The sequence below is a fragment of the Danio rerio genome, chromosome 5 (genome assembly GCF_052040795.2).
Source record: "Danio rerio strain M-AB ecotype USA chromosome 5, GRCz13ab, whole genome shotgun sequence".
NCBI classification, from domain to species: Eukaryota; Metazoa; Chordata; class Actinopteri; order Cypriniformes; family Danionidae; genus Danio; species Danio rerio.
In genome coordinates this window covers 15,217,764-15,237,941 of record NC_141025.1, presented here as the reverse complement: position 1 = coordinate 15,237,941, position 20,178 = coordinate 15,217,764, and the positions used below count along the sequence as shown (strand labels likewise).

At 33.9% G+C, this 20,178-nt stretch overlaps 2 protein-coding genes across 3 annotated transcripts in view; both read left to right on the top strand.

Moving 5' to 3' along the window:
• On the top strand, window positions 1-15,436 carry ap3m2 (adaptor related protein complex 3 subunit mu 2). 2 transcript variants are annotated; one of them, NM_001002154.2, is made up of 9 exons: window positions 1-100; window positions 519-799; window positions 3,035-3,206; window positions 4,143-4,280; window positions 4,378-4,463; window positions 7,232-7,365; window positions 7,992-8,199; window positions 9,871-10,015; window positions 14,361-15,436. In NM_001002154.2, the coding sequence occupies exons 2-9, from the start codon at window positions 527-529 to the stop codon at window positions 14,459-14,461; spliced, it is 1,257 nt and encodes a 418-aa protein (NP_001002154.2). In that variant the 5' UTR covers window positions 1-100; window positions 519-526; the 3' UTR covers window positions 14,462-15,436. The 2 variants fall into 2 exon arrangements, with proteins under 2 accessions (NP_001002154.2, XP_087107771.1); XM_087251645.1 differs by lacking the exon at window positions 1-100 and adding an exon at window positions 279-348 and having other exon boundaries at window positions 14,361-15,379.
• Window positions 15,437-16,881: 1,445 nt separating this feature from the next.
• The window catches only part of tet3 (tet methylcytosine dioxygenase 3), a 67,232-nt gene continuing 63,935 nt past the window's right edge, over window positions 16,882-20,178 (top strand). Inside the window, exon 1 of the mRNA NM_001327945.1 lies at window positions 16,882-17,778. The gene's annotated coding sequence lies outside the window, so the exon portion shown is untranslated. The remainder of the gene's footprint in view (window positions 17,779-20,178) is intronic.

Sequence of the window (20,178 nt, the reverse complement as noted above, 5' to 3'; positions counted from 1 at the left end):
ATGTTCTCGTCTCAGTATAACGGAGAAGGAAGCGATATTTCAGATTCTGCTTTATTACAAAATACTGGGAAGTGGTGGGAGACATAAGAATCCAGAAATCGTAAGTATTAATTCCTCTTTACAATGTGCACATCCACACCCAAAGACAAACAAACGACCGGCTGAAAATGCGAAATGAATGAACCTTTTTAATCCGCAGCTTGTCACAAGACTGTCCTGTGATGCGAGCGAGGGGAGGAGAAAAACAGATAGAGGGAGGATGATGATGATGATGTGATTCTGTTAACAGCAAGTTCATTTAGTTTCATCCGAGCGGGCTGCTTTTTAAAACAACTATCTTTCCATCCGGTAACTAGATAGGCACGTAGAATATTAAATGAGCCCAGCGGCCTCCTATCAGTTACGTTACCTGTAAGGATGCTGGCAGGTTGCTGTTCAGTTATTGCCTGAACGACCTGAGACCGAGCAGGTTTCATTCAAATATAAAGTACTGTTCTTTTCTTGTATCGTTTTTCTAGCTGCCACGATGATCCACAGTCTATTCCTCGTTAACGCATCGGGGGACATCTTTCTGGAGAAGCACTGGAAGAGTGTGGTCAGCCGATCTGTATGTGACTACTTCTTCGAGGCCCTGGAGCGCGCCACGGAACCGGAGAACGTACCTCCGGTGATCCCGACGCCGCATCACTACCTCATCAACGTGCTCCGCCATCGCATCTACTTCGTGGCCGTGATACAGAGCGAGGTGCCGCCGCTGTTTGTCATCGAGTTCCTCCATCGTGTGGTCGACACCTTTCAGGTTTGTTTGGGTTTCATAATTTTGCTTTAGTGATGGTGAATAATACCATGTTGATATATACCATGTACCACGGTATATAATTAGGCCTGTAGCCAGGGGGCGTTCCGGTGGTTCGGAAAACCCACCCCTCACTGACAAAGGTCCAGAATTTGTCCCAAACATGAGCTCAATTGTCCTATTTTGACTGCTATGCTGTAATGGTGAAAATAAGCCGTCAAAAAAGGCTTTAAGACCAAGCAGAATCATCTGTTGGCTGGTGTGACTTCAGTTAATCAGTTCTGGCCAACAACGCTAACATATTTTTCATGAGGCCAACATCCAGCTGTGCAAGAAAATAGTTTACAAGTAACTTATTATAAATCTTGGACAAAATAAGACCAATAAAAAGGTGTGAAGCACCAAAAGCGGCCCATATTAAAATTGATTTGAAAACTGTTTTGGCTAAAATAGTCAAAATGGTTATGATCACCATCTGACAAGCCAATTCAGAATAGTGCTTAAAATGTCACTAAAATGCAGTATTTAAATCCCATAATTAAATAGAAAAAAGTTCTTTTGAGAAAAAAAAAAAAAGAATGACCCCTTTCACCAGGCTGGCTACGGAGTGTGATTATAAATTAATATACAAATAATATACCTAATATACAAAGTGGGGCGAGGCAGTGGCGCAGTAGGTAGTGCTGTCGCCTCCCAGCAAGAAGGTCGCTGGGTCACTGGTTCGAACCTCGGCTCAGTTGACGTTTCTGTGTGGAGTTTGCATGTTCTCCCTGCCTTCGTGTGGGTTTCCTTCGGGTGCTCCGGTTTCCCCCACAGTCCAAAGACTTGTGGTATAGGTGAATTGGGTAAGCTAAATTGTCCGTAGTGTGTGATGTGTGAATGTGTTTGTGGATGTTTCCCAGAGATGGGTTGCGGCTGGAAGGGCATCCACTGCGTAAAAAAAAAACTTGCTGGATAAGTTGGCGGTTCATTCCGCTGTGGCGACCCTGGATGAATAAAGGGATTAAGCCATTATACTCATATTCCATGAGTAGTAATAGAGTCAAGTTTTTGATAATGTTATTACTTTACAGAATTGCATATGTACACAGAGTGTGCAATGTACACTCACCGGCCACTTTATTAGGTACAGCTTACTAGTACCATGTTGGACCTACTTTTGCCTTCAGAACTGCCTTAATCCTTCGTGGCATAGAATTAACAAGGTACTGGAAATATTCCTCAGAGATTTTGGTCCACGTTGACATGATAGCATCATACAGTAGCTGCAGATATGTCGGCTGCACATCCATGATGCGAATCTCCCGTTCCACCACATCCAAAAGGTTCTCTACTGGATTGAGATCTGGTGACTCTGTAGGCCATTTGAGTACAGTGAACTCATCGTCATGTTCAAGAAACCAGTCTGAGATGATTCACACTTAATGACATAATGTGTTATGCTGCTAGAAATAGCCATATTTTTCAGGCCATTTTCTGTAAACCCTAGAGATGGTTGTGCATGAAAATCCTTGTAGATCAGCGGTTTCTGAAATATCAGACCAGCCCGTCTCTGGCACCAACCTTTCTTCCCCATTCTGATGCTCAGTTTGAACTGCAGCAGATTGTATTGGCTATGTCTACAAGCGAAAATGCATCAAGTTGCTGCCATGTGATTGGCTGATTAAAAATTTGCGTTAACAAACAGTTGGACAGGTGTACCTAATAAAGTGGCCGGTGAGTACACATTGGAGACGTGTGATAATAAATTATGTTTTTTTTATACAGTGGTTGTTTATATAAACTTGACCAATCAGATGCATCTCTTCACTAGGTGATGTTCTGCTATTGGCTGGAGTGGAAATAAATACTGAAAATAAATACTCTGAAGTCGAGATGAGAGGAAAATGACAACAGTCAACAGTTAAAGACTTAATGTTTGCACCTTGGCAGACTCATTTTAATGGTTTTCATGTGCAAAGTTTAGTTCCATTATTTAAACTGCAGTTTTTTGGAAAAAAAACTATATATTTCTTTAAGGTCAAAATAGACACAGATGTGTTATGAGGCTCCAACATAATTTTGTAGAAGCGTATTTTTATGCAAGGTATTCTAAGTTACCTTAAATAATCCAATTTGATTGCAGCAACTAATATAAAATACTTCACATTAATGTATTATTGAATGTAATGTAAAGCATTACATTAAACCACTACTCCTGAAAACATTCAATAACGTGTGTTAAATGTTTCCCTTTAGGACTATTTTGGGGTGTGCACAGAGGCTGCTATTAAAGACAATGTAGTTGTAGTCTATGAGCTGCTGGAGGAGATGCTGGATAATGGCTTCCCCCTGGCCACCGAATCAAACATCCTAAAAGAGCTCATTAAACCTCCTACCATCCTGCGCACAGTGGTCAACACCATCACAGGTAATCTCTGTTAGTTTGTGGTGTGATTTATTTCTGTCAGCTTCTAAAGCCATATTAAAGTGGAGCTGTTATGGAAACATCACTTTTATACAGGGTTTAAACACAGTTGTGTGACAACAGTTTGTGAATATAATCAGCCTCTAATAGTAAAAATGTATTCATTCTATTGTTTATAAGCACGCTTGAAAAAGGAAACACTTTGATTATGACATTATCACTTTGTATGTGTTATCAAATGGAGTAAGCCTCGCCCATTAGTGAAGATCTCCCCCTCATTAGCATAAGAGGTTTGGTCTTGTTCTCGAATCTGCCACTATTCTGACACATAGGCATTTATAGCTCCGCCCTTTTTTGAAAAGAGCACAATCTCATTTGAATTTAAAGCGACAGTCACCAAAACGGCAAAATTAGGATTAAAACCTAAAAGGGGCAGTTAAAAAACATTATTTAATTTGTTTTGCCCTTATTTTATTTTATATTTTATGTTGTTTTATTTGATTTATTCTTTCCTTTTTAATAAAATTTTAATTTAATTGAATTTTTTGCCTCTTTTTTTTATTTTTTACATTTTTCCCACTTTAATTAAATTTAAAAAAAAAAATTTTCCTCTTTAATTTAATTAAATTTACTTTTTATTTTTTTATATTACACTTTGTACTTTAAGATATTTTTATTTTATTTTTCCCTCTTTAATATAATTTTATTTGTTTTCCATGTTTCTTTTTTATTTCCCCCATTTACATTAATTTAAAATAAAAAAAATTCCCTTTGTTTTATTTTTATTGTATTATATTTTATTTCCCCCCTTTAAATTTAATTATTTGTGTAGTATTTTGAGCTGAAACTTCACATACACACTTATTTAAGGACTTATTTTACATCTTATAAAAAGGGTCATAAGGGTCTCCTTTAATAATTTCCTCTATTTGTTCACAGGAAGTACTAATGTTGGTGAGCAGCTTCCTACAGGTCAGCTATCAGTGGTACCGTGGCGGAGAACAGGTGTTAAATATACCAACAACGAAGCTTATTTCGATGTGGTGGAAGAAATCGATGCTATCATTGACAAATCAGGTAGGTCTTTTTATCCTGCAGTATGTGACGGTTTACAGATAAAACCATAAAATGAATCAGTAAATCATTTATTTATGTTTCTGCTTTTCCATACTAGGTTCAACCATCACAGCTGAGATACAGGGAGTGATAGACGCATGTGTGAAACTCACAGGGATGCCAGATCTCACCCTGTCGTTTATGGTAAATCTGGGCATTTTCATTTCAAACAATGTCACATTTTACTTGAACAAACAACAATAATCTATTATTATTTATTTGTTAAATAATTGATCAATTACTGTTACTGTATTCACAGCCTTACCCAGATACATCCATGCGCACACACACAGAGACACAGACATGTATAAATGTATAATTACCCTTTTGTAACCCCCATAAAATAATGAATGGGTGTAGATAAAACAGATAAGACAGATAAAATAGATAAGACAGATAAAATTAGATAAAACAGATAAAATAATAAATAAATGTACACCTCATCATCATTATAATAGTGTTAAAGTGTTGATGCTTAAATAAGTATTAAAATGAAATGTATAAAAAATGTTTCAATAATATCCGCAACCACAAGGGGGCGGAGATGAGCATCCAGCGCTCTCATTTGCTGACTTAGACTGCTGACACCCAATCAGAGAATTATAACTCGCATATACATGTTTTAACATTTTTTATACATTTTATTTTAATACATTTATCTAATTTTATCTGTCTCTGTTTTATCTACACCCATTCATTATTTTATGGGGGTTACACCTTGTTAAAGTTACATTTCAAAATATATATAAAATAATATTCAATTATTATTTGGTGTGATTCTGACCTGTGTTTATTGCGATATGCAAATTATATGTGAAAATGCAAAATTTGATTACATTTTAATGCTTAAAAACTTAAGAATCTGACAAATAGGTCAAATTAAATGATAGTGGTCAAGTACACGGATTTCCCAGTACTGGATTGCAGCTGAAAGGGCATCTGCTGTGTAAAACAAATGCCAGAGTAGTTGGCGGTTTATTCCACTGTGGTGATCCCTGATAAATAAGACACTAAGCAGAAGGAAAATGAATAAATGTATAAAGATTTAACATTACAATTAATATAATTAATAAAACTTTTATTAAAGGGGTTTAGTGCATGGAGCAACGAATGTTTAATGCGTGTTATTAAATACTAATATAATATAATATAAATACAGTACATGCACATAAATTGTTCATTGCTTGACATATTTTGGTGCAAACTGTAATAATATAATTGACCAACTACATAAATTTGGGTGTTTATCTATCTTTATCTCTATGCAATACATATAAAAGTGAAAGAGCTTACATAGAGCAATACACCCATGTAGCATATCTAAACTGCTTGATTACTTTGACTATGGCAAAATATTAAGTATGTTTTCACACAGCTTCAAATGCAGTTAACATAAATTATAAGCATCATCTCTAAAGCTTATTTTAAATTGTGTTAAAAAGCAAACTATAAATAGGTTTTATCACTGTAACCATGAGGAAAAATATGTGGAAGCTGCTAAATTATATAGAGAAGGACTCGGTAAGCAGCGAAAGTTGCAATGTTTTGACAAACTGAATTTAATAAGTGATAAAATATATGTAGGAGCAGTATTAAATAAGGTACTGGCCTAATACTTTAATTAAGAACAAAAAGCGCTGGTAAATAGTCAAATTGACCAAGGAGATATATAAATTATATATATATATATATATATATATATATATATATATATATATATATATATATATATATAATTTATATATCTCCTTGGTCAATTTGACTATTTACCAGCGCTTTTTGTTCTTCAGAAAGTTTTTCTTCTTCTTATGCTTTATTTCTTATAACTTTTGGCAGTCTTGTTGTACTCTAAATGTTTCAGCTTAATACATAACAATAAGTGGTTATTTACAGAGGCAGTTATCTTCAAAATTTGCAAGTTTTTGTCCAGTTCGATGGCGTTGTTTACATTTTTTCCTCTCCTTCTTCTTGAAACACTCTAAACAATATAGATTTGACTTGATGTAAACTGACATGAGCACTAAAAGTGCAATTATTAAAAAGGTATCCTGTTAGTCGTTAAGCTAAATATTTAATATTAGATGAAACAAACTAAACTCAAAGTTAAAGGTAAAAAAAATCCTTTTCCATAGCTTCCACACTTTATACCAAGTGGGCACACGTGCAGTTTTGTGTGTGTGTGTTTTTATTATTACAAATGACAAAGCCTTGTTTAGTTTGACCAACCAAAAACACAACTTGTTCCAGTGTTTTTTATCTTCCACTTTATTTGTTATAATTTTTGGGAGTCCTATAATAGTCTAGATGTTTTATTTCCTAGTCTGACTGATTAGTACAGCCTAAAACATTACAGTAAGTGGTCATTTTCAGAGGTAATAAATACCAAAATTTCAGTTCAGTCGCATTGTTTACATTTTGCTTTTTAACGTGGTCGACTGATGATGTGCCATGAAACTCTCTAAATATAATAAATTTGACGTTGTAAACTAACACAAGCACTAAAATTAAAAATATTTAAAAAATGTATAGTCGATGTAAAGCTAAATTTAATATACGATAAAACTAAACTAAACTTAAAATTAAACCTAAAAAGTACTTCCCACCAGCTCTTTTTCCACTAGCTTCCACACTTTATAACTTGATAACATATTTTAAAAGGCAATTAACTAAAATTAAGGCAAGTTTAGACATTAAACCTACTAATGCTACCTGAAAAAAAAGAAAAAAAATTAAACATGCTCATTATTCAAGATTACTATTTAATTCTACAATAGTAGGCATTCAGTGAGGTATAAATTAAGTGCACTTTCAAGTTGATGATTGTTATATAGTTATTATTACTGTATACTAACATTTCCCCCCCACTATATTCCTTTACAAACATGTGTTTGTCTACTTATGTCGTTCTATAGAATCCTCGACTCTTGGATGATGTCAGCTTCCATCCCTGTGTGCGGTTCAAGCGTTGGGAGGCTGAGCGAATTTTGTCTTTTATCCCACCAGACGGCAACTTCCGCCTCCTGTCCTACCACGTCAGCTCACAGAAGTGAGAAAGACCCAACATATTCGCTTTTTTTGCTAAAATTAAAGCAGTATTTAATTTCTAAAAAATCCTTTTAAGGTCAAAATTGTTAGTTTCCTAAAGCAATATTTTTCAACTGTCTACAGAACAAACCACCGTTATATAATGAGTTGCCTGATTATCCTAACTTGCATAATTAACCTAAACAAGCCTTTAAATGGCACTTTAAGCTGAATACTAGTGTTCTAATAAATGTTTAGTCAAATATGATGCACTGTCATCATGGCAAACATAAAACAAATCTATTAAATATGAGTTATTAAAACTATTGTGTTTAGAAATGTGTTGAAAAATCCTTTTATTTGTGTAGCACTTTTCACAAGACTTAATGTTTCAAAGCAGCTTTACAAAATGTGCACATTATTGTATTACAATCAAAATAAAAAAAATTATAACTTTATTACTAAAACCTTGAACTAATTAACTAATAGCTTTTAACAGTTAAAGGTATCATATATAAGCATAGTTGACCTTCAGTTATATTGTATATAGGTGATGTCGATGTGCACGTTCAATAAAGTGTATTGGCTTTCGGTTGTGTTGATGTGTATATGTCAGTGATTTGAATGCTTTTTTGCTGTACTCTCCAGCCTGGTGGCGATCCCAGTGTACGTCAAGCACAACATCAGCTTTAGAGAAGGCAGTTCTCAGGGCCGTTTCGAGCTCACCCTCGGCCCAAAGCAGACCATGGGTAAGGTGGTGGAAGCAGTTCTGGTGAGCAGTCAGCTGCCGCGGGGCGTCCTCAATGCCAACCTCAACCCTTCACAGGGCACTTACACTTTTGACCCTGTCACAAAGGTGAAGAAATGCTTCTTTTGCATTGTTCTGCTGTTCACATTGAAATTTGATTGAAATCAACTTGACTTATTATTATTATTATTATTTTTAATTATTATTATCATTTTTATAAATAGATGTTGTTCTGTTTGTTTTAATATGAGTGTAGTCAACTTGGGACACATTTGCCTTTATTTAATTTTTTAGTTTATTATATTTATGATAGTTTTTGAATAGATGTTGTTCTGTTGAAGATATGCACCAATATATCAGCAGCCGATATTTATCTGTTATTTGTCTATTAATTTAAAGCTATCGGCAGTAATATAAAAATACTGAAAATGCTGATGGTTTGTTAATTGCTTGAAAAAAAAGATTTCCATTTCTTTTAAATAATCCAAATTTTTTCTTAGATTTAAATTATTGAATGCTTGGAAAGAAGAATATATCCGGAAAAACTTGACTACAACGCAGTCTAGTTTGTACAAAATGTCAGATTAGTCAAAACATTGATTAGATTGCGCTCAAATCTCTTGAATGATACAAGAAACTGACTGCACTTTAGAGAGTCAAATTTTAAAATATATACATACAGCCATAGATCTGGCTTTATTTGTAAAGCTGACTAAATAAATATGTTCGCTTATATGGTAAATAATAGTTACTGCTGTTGAAAGAAATGCTGAATAGCAAAATTTACCTTTGAAGATTGTCATACTCTATTTTTGTTTGCTTGTGGTGTTAGACAGTTGAATGTAAATGGATCTGACTTGTTCAGCAAAACCACTTTAATAGAGAAAAACTAGTACTGAATGCAATTGACCAATATCAGTATTAGAATTCAGCTAAATAGTGTATAAAAAATGCTCATAAAACATTGATTATTTTGCAGTCAAATGTCTTTAACAATAAAAAAAACTGACTGCACTTTAGAGTCAATATCTTTCTGGAGCAGCAAAGTGTATAATATACATACAGCAATAGCTCTGGCTTTATTTGTAAAGCTGATTGAATAAATATGTTCTCTTATATGTCAAATAATAGTTACTTTTGTTAAAAGAAATGTTGAATACCCGAATTCATGTTTGAAGATTGTAATACTGTATGTTTTTTTATCTGAACTTGTGGTGTTATACAGTTGAATGTTAAATAGATCTGACCCATGCTCAGTAATGGAAAGAGAACTAGTTCTGAATGCAAATGATCAACATCGGTATCTGAATAAGACTGAATATCCACACAAAAACCCCCAAAACAAACCTTGCGGTGCATCTCTATTGTCAAGTGTTATATTTATTTCTTTGTATAAAGTATTGTACTTTTATTTTGCCCATCTAAAGCAAAGAAATGCTCAACTGACTGCAATTAGATCTATAAAAAGCTAATTACAAAGTATTATACAATATAAGACTGTCTGTAGCTGCATCATTTTTTTCATGAAGGCCCTGTTGTTTGCACATGCTCTTAAGATGCTTTATTAATCAACCAACCACAAGTGTATGACGACATCCAGGAGTAGTCGAAAGCACATTTAGTTTGATTGCTTTTATAGTGTAGATGTTAATGTGATCAGATGTGTTCAGGCAGCCACACATGTTGTGAGAAAGCACACCAAAAGAATTATGGTCAAATTAATCATCAATAGTAGAGCTCTATTTGGCATAATTTTGGCATAATTTGTGTCATTTTCAGCTTTTGTCATGGGATGTGGGGAAGATAAACCCTCAGAAACTGCCGAGTTTAAAAGGGTCCATGAGTCTTCAGGCTGGAGCCTCCAAACCTGATGAGAACCCCACAATCAACATCCAGTTCAAGATTCAACAGCTGGCCATTTCAGGTACTGAACATCAGTGTTTTCAGGTTTTTCTTCAAATCTTAGATAGAACATTGAGCAGTAAACCAATACAATACCACCATTTGGTTTTCCTCATAGAGATTTAGAATGCATTGCAACTCTACTAATGCTGGGTACACACTAATATACAGTAAAGTCAGAATTATTAGCCCCCTTTTGAATTTGTTTTTTCTTTTTTTAAATATTTCCTAAATTATGTTTAACAGAGCAAGGAAATTTTCACAGTATATCTGATAATATCTTTTCTTCTAGAGAAAGTCTTATTTGTTTTAATTAGGCTAGAATAAAAGCAGTTTTTAATTTTTTTAAAAACATTTTAAGGTCAAAATTATTTGCCCCTTTAAGCTAATTTTTTTTTCCGATAGTCTACAGAACAAACCATCGTTATACAATGACTTGCCTAATTACTCTAACCTGCCTAGTTAACCTAATAACCTAGTTAAGCCTTTAAATGTCACTTTAAGCTATATAGAAGTGTCTTGAAAAATATCTAGTCAAATAATATTTACTGTCATCATGGCAAAGATACAATAAATCAGTTATTAGAAATTCGTTATTAAAACTATTATGTTTAGAAATGTGTTGAAAAAATCTCTCCGTTAAACAGAAATTGGGTAAAAAATGGGGGCTAATAATTCAGGGAGGCTAATAATACTGACTTCAACCGTGTATATTTCTAGCCTATAAATAATTATATTATTCTTTATTATAATAATATAATATTATTATTTGAACAGATAATTAATAGGCCTAACATTAACCGGTTGCACGTGATCATCCTTTCATTATCACTCTCTGTATGTTTTTCACCTGCTTTCTTTTGCTTACAGTTTTTTTTTTTAATAATATGATTTAATTATCGTTGTTTTACTATAACATTGCATTAATATAAGATTAACTCCCCATTCATGTCTAGGACAGATTATAGTGCATATTTTAGATACGTGATGATAGTTCTTTTTTTAAATGTCATTTTATTCACTAAAAATTTTGTTTAATAAAAAGCGCATGAACACTGCTATATTTAGCTCGCTTTGACACATTTAAAATTTGTGGCTAAGAAATAATTATTTATTTTTGATGTGGTCTGAGATGAATTTGCTAAATCCTTAATTTTGAGCTCTAAAAAGTCATGCGAAATAAAAACTAATTGCAATGTGACACATTTGCTCATGCACATTGAGCGAGCTCATGCACACAAATAGTGAAATGAATGAAGAGGCATGAGGTCAAAACACAAAATCTAAATCAAGTAGTTTCAGCATGTCAAAGTCAAATTTATGCATATAAAATATATAGTGGTCATCCACCACAGTTGTTTTCCGTGGTCTTCCGGGTCTTTTGGTGTTGCTGAGCTCACTGATGCGTTCTTTGGTTTTTAAAATAATGTTCCAAACAGTTGTTTTGACCATGCCTACTGTTTTTGCTATCTCTCTGATGTTTTTTTAAGTTTAATGATGGCTTGCTTGACTGATAGTGACAGCTCTTTGGATCTCATCTTGAGAGTTGACAGTAACAGATTGCAAATACTAATAGCACAACCTTTTATCTGCTCATTGTAATTGGTATAATGAGGGAATAACACACACCTGGCCATGGAACAGCTGAGAAGCAAATTGTCCAATTACTTTTGGACCCTTAACAAGTGGGAGGCACATATGCAAACTGTTGTAATTCCTTCAGCGTTCACCTGATTTGGATGTAAATACCCTCAAATTAAAGCTGACAGTCTGCAGTTAAAGCACATCTTGTTCATATCAAATCCATTGTGTTGGTGTATAGAGCCCAAAATGTTAGAATTGTGTGGATGTCCAAATATGTATGGACCTAGCAGTATGTGATATTTGCACATGCTTTCAGGCTTAACATTAGTAACATTTACTACAAAAGGCCGCAGTTCATGGAGAAACTATGCAAACAGCTGTCAATATCGCAGAATGATTATTTGACTATAGCATAATGATATCGCATGTGATATGTTGCATCCCTTGACAGAGAACTAAGGCTTTGTGTAGTAAATGCTGTTTTAGCTGAACACACGTGCTGGATATTCAAAGCCGATTACAGAGAAGGCTTCACAGAATAATGCGCATGAAAGTCACATGCGATTTATCGTTCATAAAGACAGCACACCAACCACACACACAGATTTTCAGTCCGAATATGAGCAGGAAATCTCACAAAGTCTCAAGAATTGAGAATAAACATGGCAGATGAACAAACAAACATTGGGGCTGTTGCCAAAAATCCACTGTCCTCAACCCAAAATAAGCTAAACAAACTTTGTTGTGTTTATATCACTGCTCTCTAGTGACTTGAAGTGCTTTGGATAAAAGTGTCTGCTAAATGTAGATGATCCTCCATCTCTGCTGTCTAAATCCATTTCTTTTTTATCAGCGCCATGATCTTTTGCCATGCTTCTGTCAGCATTCTGATTCTATATCGTTTAGTTTCACATGATAATCACTGGCTTGTTGACATAATTTTGCCTTCTGGGTTTCCCAAACACATCAGGATTTCTGATCATTATAAATATCCCACATGTTCTTCCGAAAAGATGAATTCACTCCTAAATCACCTCACACCACAGGAAAATCTGATAAGATCATCTTTAGAACCACAAAGACAATTGTCAGAACATTGGCTGTTTCTCAATATGTGTTCTTCAGTGGTCTTGTGTTCTCGTGTAACATCATCATCAGCTGCCAAAGTTCAGTTCCAATACTCAAGACCGCAAGAACAGAGAAACTTCCCGGATGCGTTATTGATATTGAGGACGCACCGATGCAGACTTGAGCACCAATTTACCTGTAGAAGTCCCAGAAGTCATTGCAACTGGAGTTGGGAAGTGCAGCATTTTATTTAGATTTATTATTAAAGCTCAGAGATGTAACTTATTTACCTCAGAAGTTTGCCTAAATGAAACAGTGAAAGTAAACATTACCATGGACATCTTAATAGAGGAATAAACACATTAAGGGTGTTTGTTTGCTGAAGTTCGTATTAAAATCTGTTTTATTTATATTGTGCAACGTATATTTATAATGTTTTTATGCATAGTATATATTTAAAAAAGGGGGAAAACTAATAAATTATTGTATGAATGCTGTAATGTTTAAATAATTGTCCATTTAAAATGTGTGAAGGTCACAAGACCATCAGAAAGAACCCAGCATTTCTCACAAGATGCATTCTCTGTTCCTGTGGTCTCCCGAGTTCATTCCTCAGAGGACACCTGGCAAGACCGGTCTCAACAAGAAACCAAGTCCGTTCTCTGTGTTCTTGGAATTGAGAAACAGCTATTGTCTCAAAATCAACCTGTGAACATCATGTGGTGTGTGCCCAGCGTAATTGTAGGCAGACAGGAAGTTATTCATGAGAAAATGTGCAATTGCTTTTAGCTCAAATATAATCGTGGGTGTATTGTATTATAGAATTCGCCACCGGGGATATAAAATTCCTTACAGTCAAATATCTCATTATTTTCATTCAAATATCATGTTTGTTTCAGGCACCTTGGAGAATTTGTTTTGGTAAAATAAATGAATAATGTGTAAATTTTCGCAGATGACCTTCAGTCTATGAATTGTTTCTTTCATCTCCCAAGGGAGATATAATAAAGCACAATTGTGCATATAAATAAATGAGCATCTGAGAATAATTGCATATAGCGGCCAGCAGGTGGAGCTGTTTGCATTGTTAAACGGATGGTTTAAACAGCTGCGCCTGTGACAGAGCATCTAGACTGCTCATTGATTCACTGCAGTCACAGCCCTTCCCTAAAGACTCTGTCGTGCCATAAACATACATTGGGGGAAATAAGTATTGAACATGTTAAATTTTTCTCAGAAAACATATTTCTGAAGGTGCTGTTGACTCAAAATTGTCTCTGGATGTTGGTAGCAACCAAAACAAATCAAATTAGTTTACAAATGAAGTCATGTGTAATAAAATGAAATGACACAGGGAAAAAGTATTGAACACATGAAGAAAAGGAGGTGTAAAAAGACATGGAAAGCCCAGACAGCAGCTGAAATCTCTCAGTAGTTCTTCAGCCACCTGCTGCCATTCATCAGTGTAAATGAATATTAGCTGCTTTAATCCAACATCTACATTATCAGGATGATGAAGATGAAACCAGGGTGGACATTTCAGCAAGACAATGATCCAAAACACAGCCAAGGAAACTCTTAAATGCTTTCAGAGGAAGAAAATAAAGCTTTAGAAATATCATTCCCAGGAAAAACATGACGTCTTTAATAATTATTTCTCCCACTGTATATGCTCTCCACCTGACATGTTTGCTTTCTGCCTTCTCACCCAACAGGTCTGAAAGTAAATAGGTTGGACATGTATGGCGAGAAGTACAAACCTTTCAAAGGCATCAAATACATGACCAAGGCGGGCAAATTTCAAGTGCGAACCTAGACGACGACTTTCAGCTTCCATTCCGTAGTTAATAAAATTGGTTGGGGACAACGAAGAAAGAGGGAACAGGTTTGAGTAATGTCCTTTGGAATGCATTTCAGGATTAATTCAGGAAATAAATGCTTAGACTGTCCTCCTTTCTGGGAGAGTATGACTCCTGGTGAGGTAAATATTGGTATTAACACTATCAGATGTGCTGTTACATGTCCGCCCAGGTTAAAGTGACAGTAACTGATTCTACGTCTCTTTTTTTTTTTTTATTACTTTGACCTTTTTATTGTCAGTTTTCGCAATCTAAAACACTTTAGTCTCGTTTCTTCATAGGCTTGAACTCTGCTGTTGTGTATCGTTCTGTGCTGTCCTCCTCTGAGATGTGAGGCGGGCAGAACAGACTTATATTACCATTACAGACTGGTTTTGGCCTCCGTCCCCAATGATTGTGTGCAAAGTAAACCATTTTCAAATGGTTTAACACTGAAGCTTTTGAGTGCTTGTTTACTGTAGTATTTTGACAGTATAAATCTGCGTTGTTTGATTGTTATTAAAGATTTTCTTTATGGTATTTATTATTGCGTACCTGACCATACCCAAACTATTTGAAGCATAACTGACCAAAACAAATGCTGTACATGATACTTGATTGTCCCGTGTCAGTTGTTTTACACCAGAATGCAACATGCTTTTAAAAAAGATGGACTTGAAGCCAAGTACTACACCCGTCCACTCATGTAAAGTGTAGTTTTTAGACAATTAATTATGATTTGTTTACTTAAGGATACAGAATGAAATACAAGAATATAATCATGTTTTGATTTTAGCTACTATAGTTGTTGTTTTTTTTCTTTCCTCCATGCTGTTTTTCAGATGAAAACAAACTGTTTACAGTACTATGAAATAATAAATACACAGAAAACATTCTGTTTGGGTGTGTGCAAATGAATTTGTGATTAAAATGAGTTAAGTATGTTTTAGTAAGCTCCTTTCATTTGTACGTTTACCATTTTGTTTCTCTTAATTATTTTTTTAAATAAACTTTTATTTAGAAAAGAAGAAATGTACAATATAAATCAGGAAGTAATCTGTTGGAGACTGGAATACAAGTATATATAATAACAAAGTGATAAGAACAATAAGTAATAGAAAGAGAAAAAAGAACAAAATAAAAAAGGGGAAGTATAAAATTAAATGAAAAAACGCAGCAATAAAGACCAACTTACTGGAAGCATGATATTTTCATAAGTTTATCATAAGTTTCTATTAACTTGCAGAATTGTTTGTTGTTTGATAAATGTATAGCTTTAAGCAAGGAATCAATTTTAAATTAAAAATAGGCAAATAAGGGAGAGGATTTAAGAATTTTTTTTTATTTGTTGATAAAGAAATTTGCATATAATATAAAAAAGTTATATATATTCTTCATTTTTATTATTGGGACTAGAATAATAACATATAATATCATTCAATTTAACGATTTGTTTTGTTGATTGTGATTTATTCAAGTAGTTATGTAGATCTGACCAAAACTTTTGTAAGATTTTACATGTAAAAACATGTGAGTCAAAGTTCCCTCATTTCCCTGACAAAAAAAAAAAAAAACAAGTAATTGCAATATCAGTAAATGTTGAAATAAATGCATTGATATTTTGTGTAGAATTTTAAAATAGATTTCCTTTGCTTTGTTTGGGATTACATATGGGAGAAGCCATGTTCTTTTCCAATCCATATCTTTTATTAACGCTGACCAATATGACTTCCCTCTTGCGCAATTAGATTTTTTTGTTGTTGAAGAATTCTAAGAATAAGTTTGTTGATGCTTTTCTTATCATTTATACTAATACCTTCTAATAATAATGAGGGTTTATGGTTCTTTTATTTATATATGAAATATGAATTGTTGTCAAGTGTAATAATTCTTTTGGGATAGCATTTACAATAATGTTAAATTTCTTAAATGGGATAGGAAATTGATGAATTTTCATAAATTGTTCATAAATTGTCAATGAGGAAAATATATGTAATACATCTCTGTCGTACCAATTAGAAAAAAAATAAGGATTTATTCTTAACTTTAATATCAGTGTTGTTCCATAAAATGTTTTATGTGGAGAAAAGTTATGAGAGTAACATAGTTTCCAAGCCAGTAATGCTTGCTGGTAAAAGTTTATTCTGGGCAAATTTACATTTCAAAATAAATTGGAGACCGCCAATTCTATTAAACCAATAATTGGGAATAAAAAAAAACACATTGAATTTGAACTAGTTATACATCTTTTAATCCAATTGTCTATGAAAGCATTTATAAAATTGTTTATATCAATAGCTTCTAATCCCTTCCCTTGCATTTTTTTTATTAAACAACAGAAATATACAATTTAAACATGACATCCAAAAATACAAATGTATTTAATAACATAAAATAAACAAAAAATAAATTGCATAAACTAAATAAATAAAAAGTCAATTTAACATAGAGATCTTTACAATATTATTTAACCTATCCAATTGACATCAATTAACTTCAGCTCTTTTGCCACTATAATTGTATATTTACATTTTTTGCTGTTAGTATATTGCAGCGATTCTATACAAATGAAAATCTATAATATAATAACCTTTAAACAAGTTTTAGAGTTATTTAATCTGCATTTATGAACATGAAATTTACCAAATAAAATTGAAAGAATCTTTATAAATTCCACAGATAAATTGTTTGGAACAAAAATAATAATATTTGGGGGTCAAATTACAACTAAAACCTGATTGTTTATTTATTTATTTATTTTTTTTGGACATATAATGATTGATCCTCCCAAAAATGTTTGAATGTTCACATTCATAAAAAGATGAATCAAAGACTCTAGGTTCACTTAAATTTTGTTCATGACATGTAGTCCTCTTGATGACGTAATTTTAACCCCTCAGTCCGCGGCACTCTCTGAACTCCACTCCACAACTTACTTCAGTCTCTCACAGGCTCTCCTTCCTCCTCCTCATCGTCGTTTAACTCTTAAAACTTCCCTGAAGTACATAGACGAGGCGAAGAAAAGTTAAAGGGTCTTTGCCCTAATGAAATGACCACTTTTTTTCTCCTCGTACAATTCGCCATGTCAAGTCTTGACTTGTAGCATTTCTTTTAACCCGTTGTAGCAAATTAACTCTACACGCTTTTCTTATTTGCACTGCTTATAAGGTAAATTAATGACGTTTTAGTCATTTATAATGATGTGTAATTGCACATGCATGTACTGTTTATAAGTAAACCGTCATTTCAATCTAAATGGGCTTTGACAAGACACTTGGAACGTTTCCACCGCTTGGTAAGTCCTGCATGTTACTACTACTAACGTTACTACAACACATCTGGAAACTTTTTATAACTGAAAAAACCAAAAAAAGTGTTCGAAACTGCCTTATTCAGCTTAAATGAAGTATGTGTATTCTCTTGTTTAAGTTTTTGAGTTGCTAATGAGGCGATTAGCCCAATACACATCGATTACTGATAACTTTTTCCACTGTAGTAGGCTATGTGAGGTATTAATAGGAACGATCAATGTAACAACAGCGGAAAGCGTTCGGACTGCTTTTGTTACACTGTATCTAACGCGTTCCAAACGAAATACCTTGTTTATTCAGAACTTAAAATGTGTTTCTTTGTAACAGATCGCGCCCGACAGAGCTGTAACACGCGCCCCAGGGTGTTGTTTTCTTTATTCAGAGGGGGGCCTTGATGATGTGTCGTTTTTCTCACCCTTTCAAGGAAAACTGTCACTTGTTTGTCAAGATAAATCGGAAAAGCTAATACAGAAGTGTATGTGCTGCAGTTTAAACGACCATTGCAGGTTTTTACACCTCTTCTTTTTTGCCGCCAGTTAAAGCGCCCGGCAAAGTGAAGAGCCACGTGCTCAAGTGCGCGTGCGAGACACTTGACTGGGCTGGTTTTAATATCTGGGCCATTTAACTATAATGCAGGATTCCTTATGGCGGGATAAACTTTCACTTCATCATTTTAACGCGGGTTTGTTTGCTCTTACACTGTGATTATGTGATCTGTCAAGTACTCTTTGTCATCCAAAGTCGTTCACATGTTAGCAAATAACCGTAAATAGTATATAGTTGCAAAACTGTTAGTTAAGCACGTATAAATTAATGACACGTTTTGGGTGAGCTAATTCGTTTAAACTCGTCGCCAAACAATGTTTTGTCTTCAAAATCGTTTGCATTGTTAACCGTACGACCTAAAAATGGCATAGTTTGTGATAATAAAGCAATTAAAATAGTGTGTAATAATTCATTTATACGTCTTATCTATCTATCTATCTATCTATCTATATATCTTTCTATCTATCTATCTATCTATATGGATGGATGGATATACTATATTAAAAAAACTTTATTTGCGTCCATTATTATATTACTGCAATAACTGCATATGTAAATATGGATGTGTAAAGATTAGATAGATAGATAGATAGATAGATAGATAGATAGATAGATAGATAGATAGATAGATAGATAGATAGATAGATAGATAGATAGATAAGACGTATAAATTAATTATTACACTTAATTATATGTCCTACGGTTAACATTACGAAGGATTTGGACGAAAACTTTGTTCATCCGCGAGGACCGCGACTTTAAAAGAATGTCTCACCCCCAAAAAATAGCCAAGTCTGTTATTAATTACTCAATTTTTCTTCTCACAAACCTGTTTTAGTTTATTATTATTATGATTATTATTATTATTATGTTGAACACGATATAAGTTTAAAGGTTTGGAGCCTTGAGGGTGAGTAAATAGTAGATTATCTTTTTTTGGGTAGGGTGAAGCCTAATTTGTGGTGCAGCTAATGTCAGAAAGATCTGGTTTCATCTGAATCAGCAGATTCTTTTCCCTCATTTGATATAATCCCCGATTACAATTATATACAGGCTTTAAAAACAGAAGAGATCAGAGAAGCTTGTGGCGATTTTCCAACGTACTTGAGCTGAAATATTCCAAATAAGATAATAAAAATACCAGTAGGCATATTGTATTCGTCGTGTTTCTATGTGTACACAGTTTAACTTTACAGTCTAGACTATATTTCGATATTGTTTTAATTGGTAACCAATAAAAGTAATAATGTTATATCAAAAGTTTAATGACGTGCTGGAGAAAAACAAACAAATAAAAAAAATGTGCTCACTACAGCTTTTACATACCCCCTAGTAAAGCTCGTATCACTGTTGTAATAAAGTAATATTCAGCCCATGTTTATATCAAATACGACGAGGACAAGGTTGATTGCTCATTCTAGACGCTAAATCTTAGGCTATAACGTAAGCTAACCTAATATTAAAAAAGTAATACTCGCCTTATAAAAAGAAGAGTGGTTGACCTCCATCTTTTTGTTTGTTTGTTTTTGTTAAATGCAGTGCTCGTCTTAGCACGTTGTAATTATTAACTTTTCGAAGCAGCTATAGTGGGGACTCCTGATTTAAACCCTGTTACCTTTCACTAGCCTAGTAGGCTAGCCTACTGTATCAAACAATACATTGCGAATCAAAACGTTCCGTTAACGACGCACCACTGACGAGTATCTAAACTATACAATACCTTAACAATACACAATACGTGGACTGCGTGACCCGTAGTTACCGTTAAATATTTGAGTTTATTGACGGTCCCCTGGCGCTGAACAAAGAGCGTCAAGCGAAAGTCCTGCATTGAGACT

Coding starts and splice junctions, on each gene's coding strand:
- ap3m2 (NM_001002154.2), top strand. CDS start 527: ATGATCCACAGTCTATTCCTCGTTAACGCATCGGGGGACATCTTTCTG. Junction 4,464..7,231: donor ATCTCACCCTGTCGTTTATG/GTAAATCTGGGC, acceptor GTCGTTCTATAG/AATCCTCGACTCTTGGATGA. Junction 10,016..14,360: donor TCAACAGCTGGCCATTTCAG/GTACTGAACATC, acceptor CTCACCCAACAG/GTCTGAAAGTAAATAGGTTG.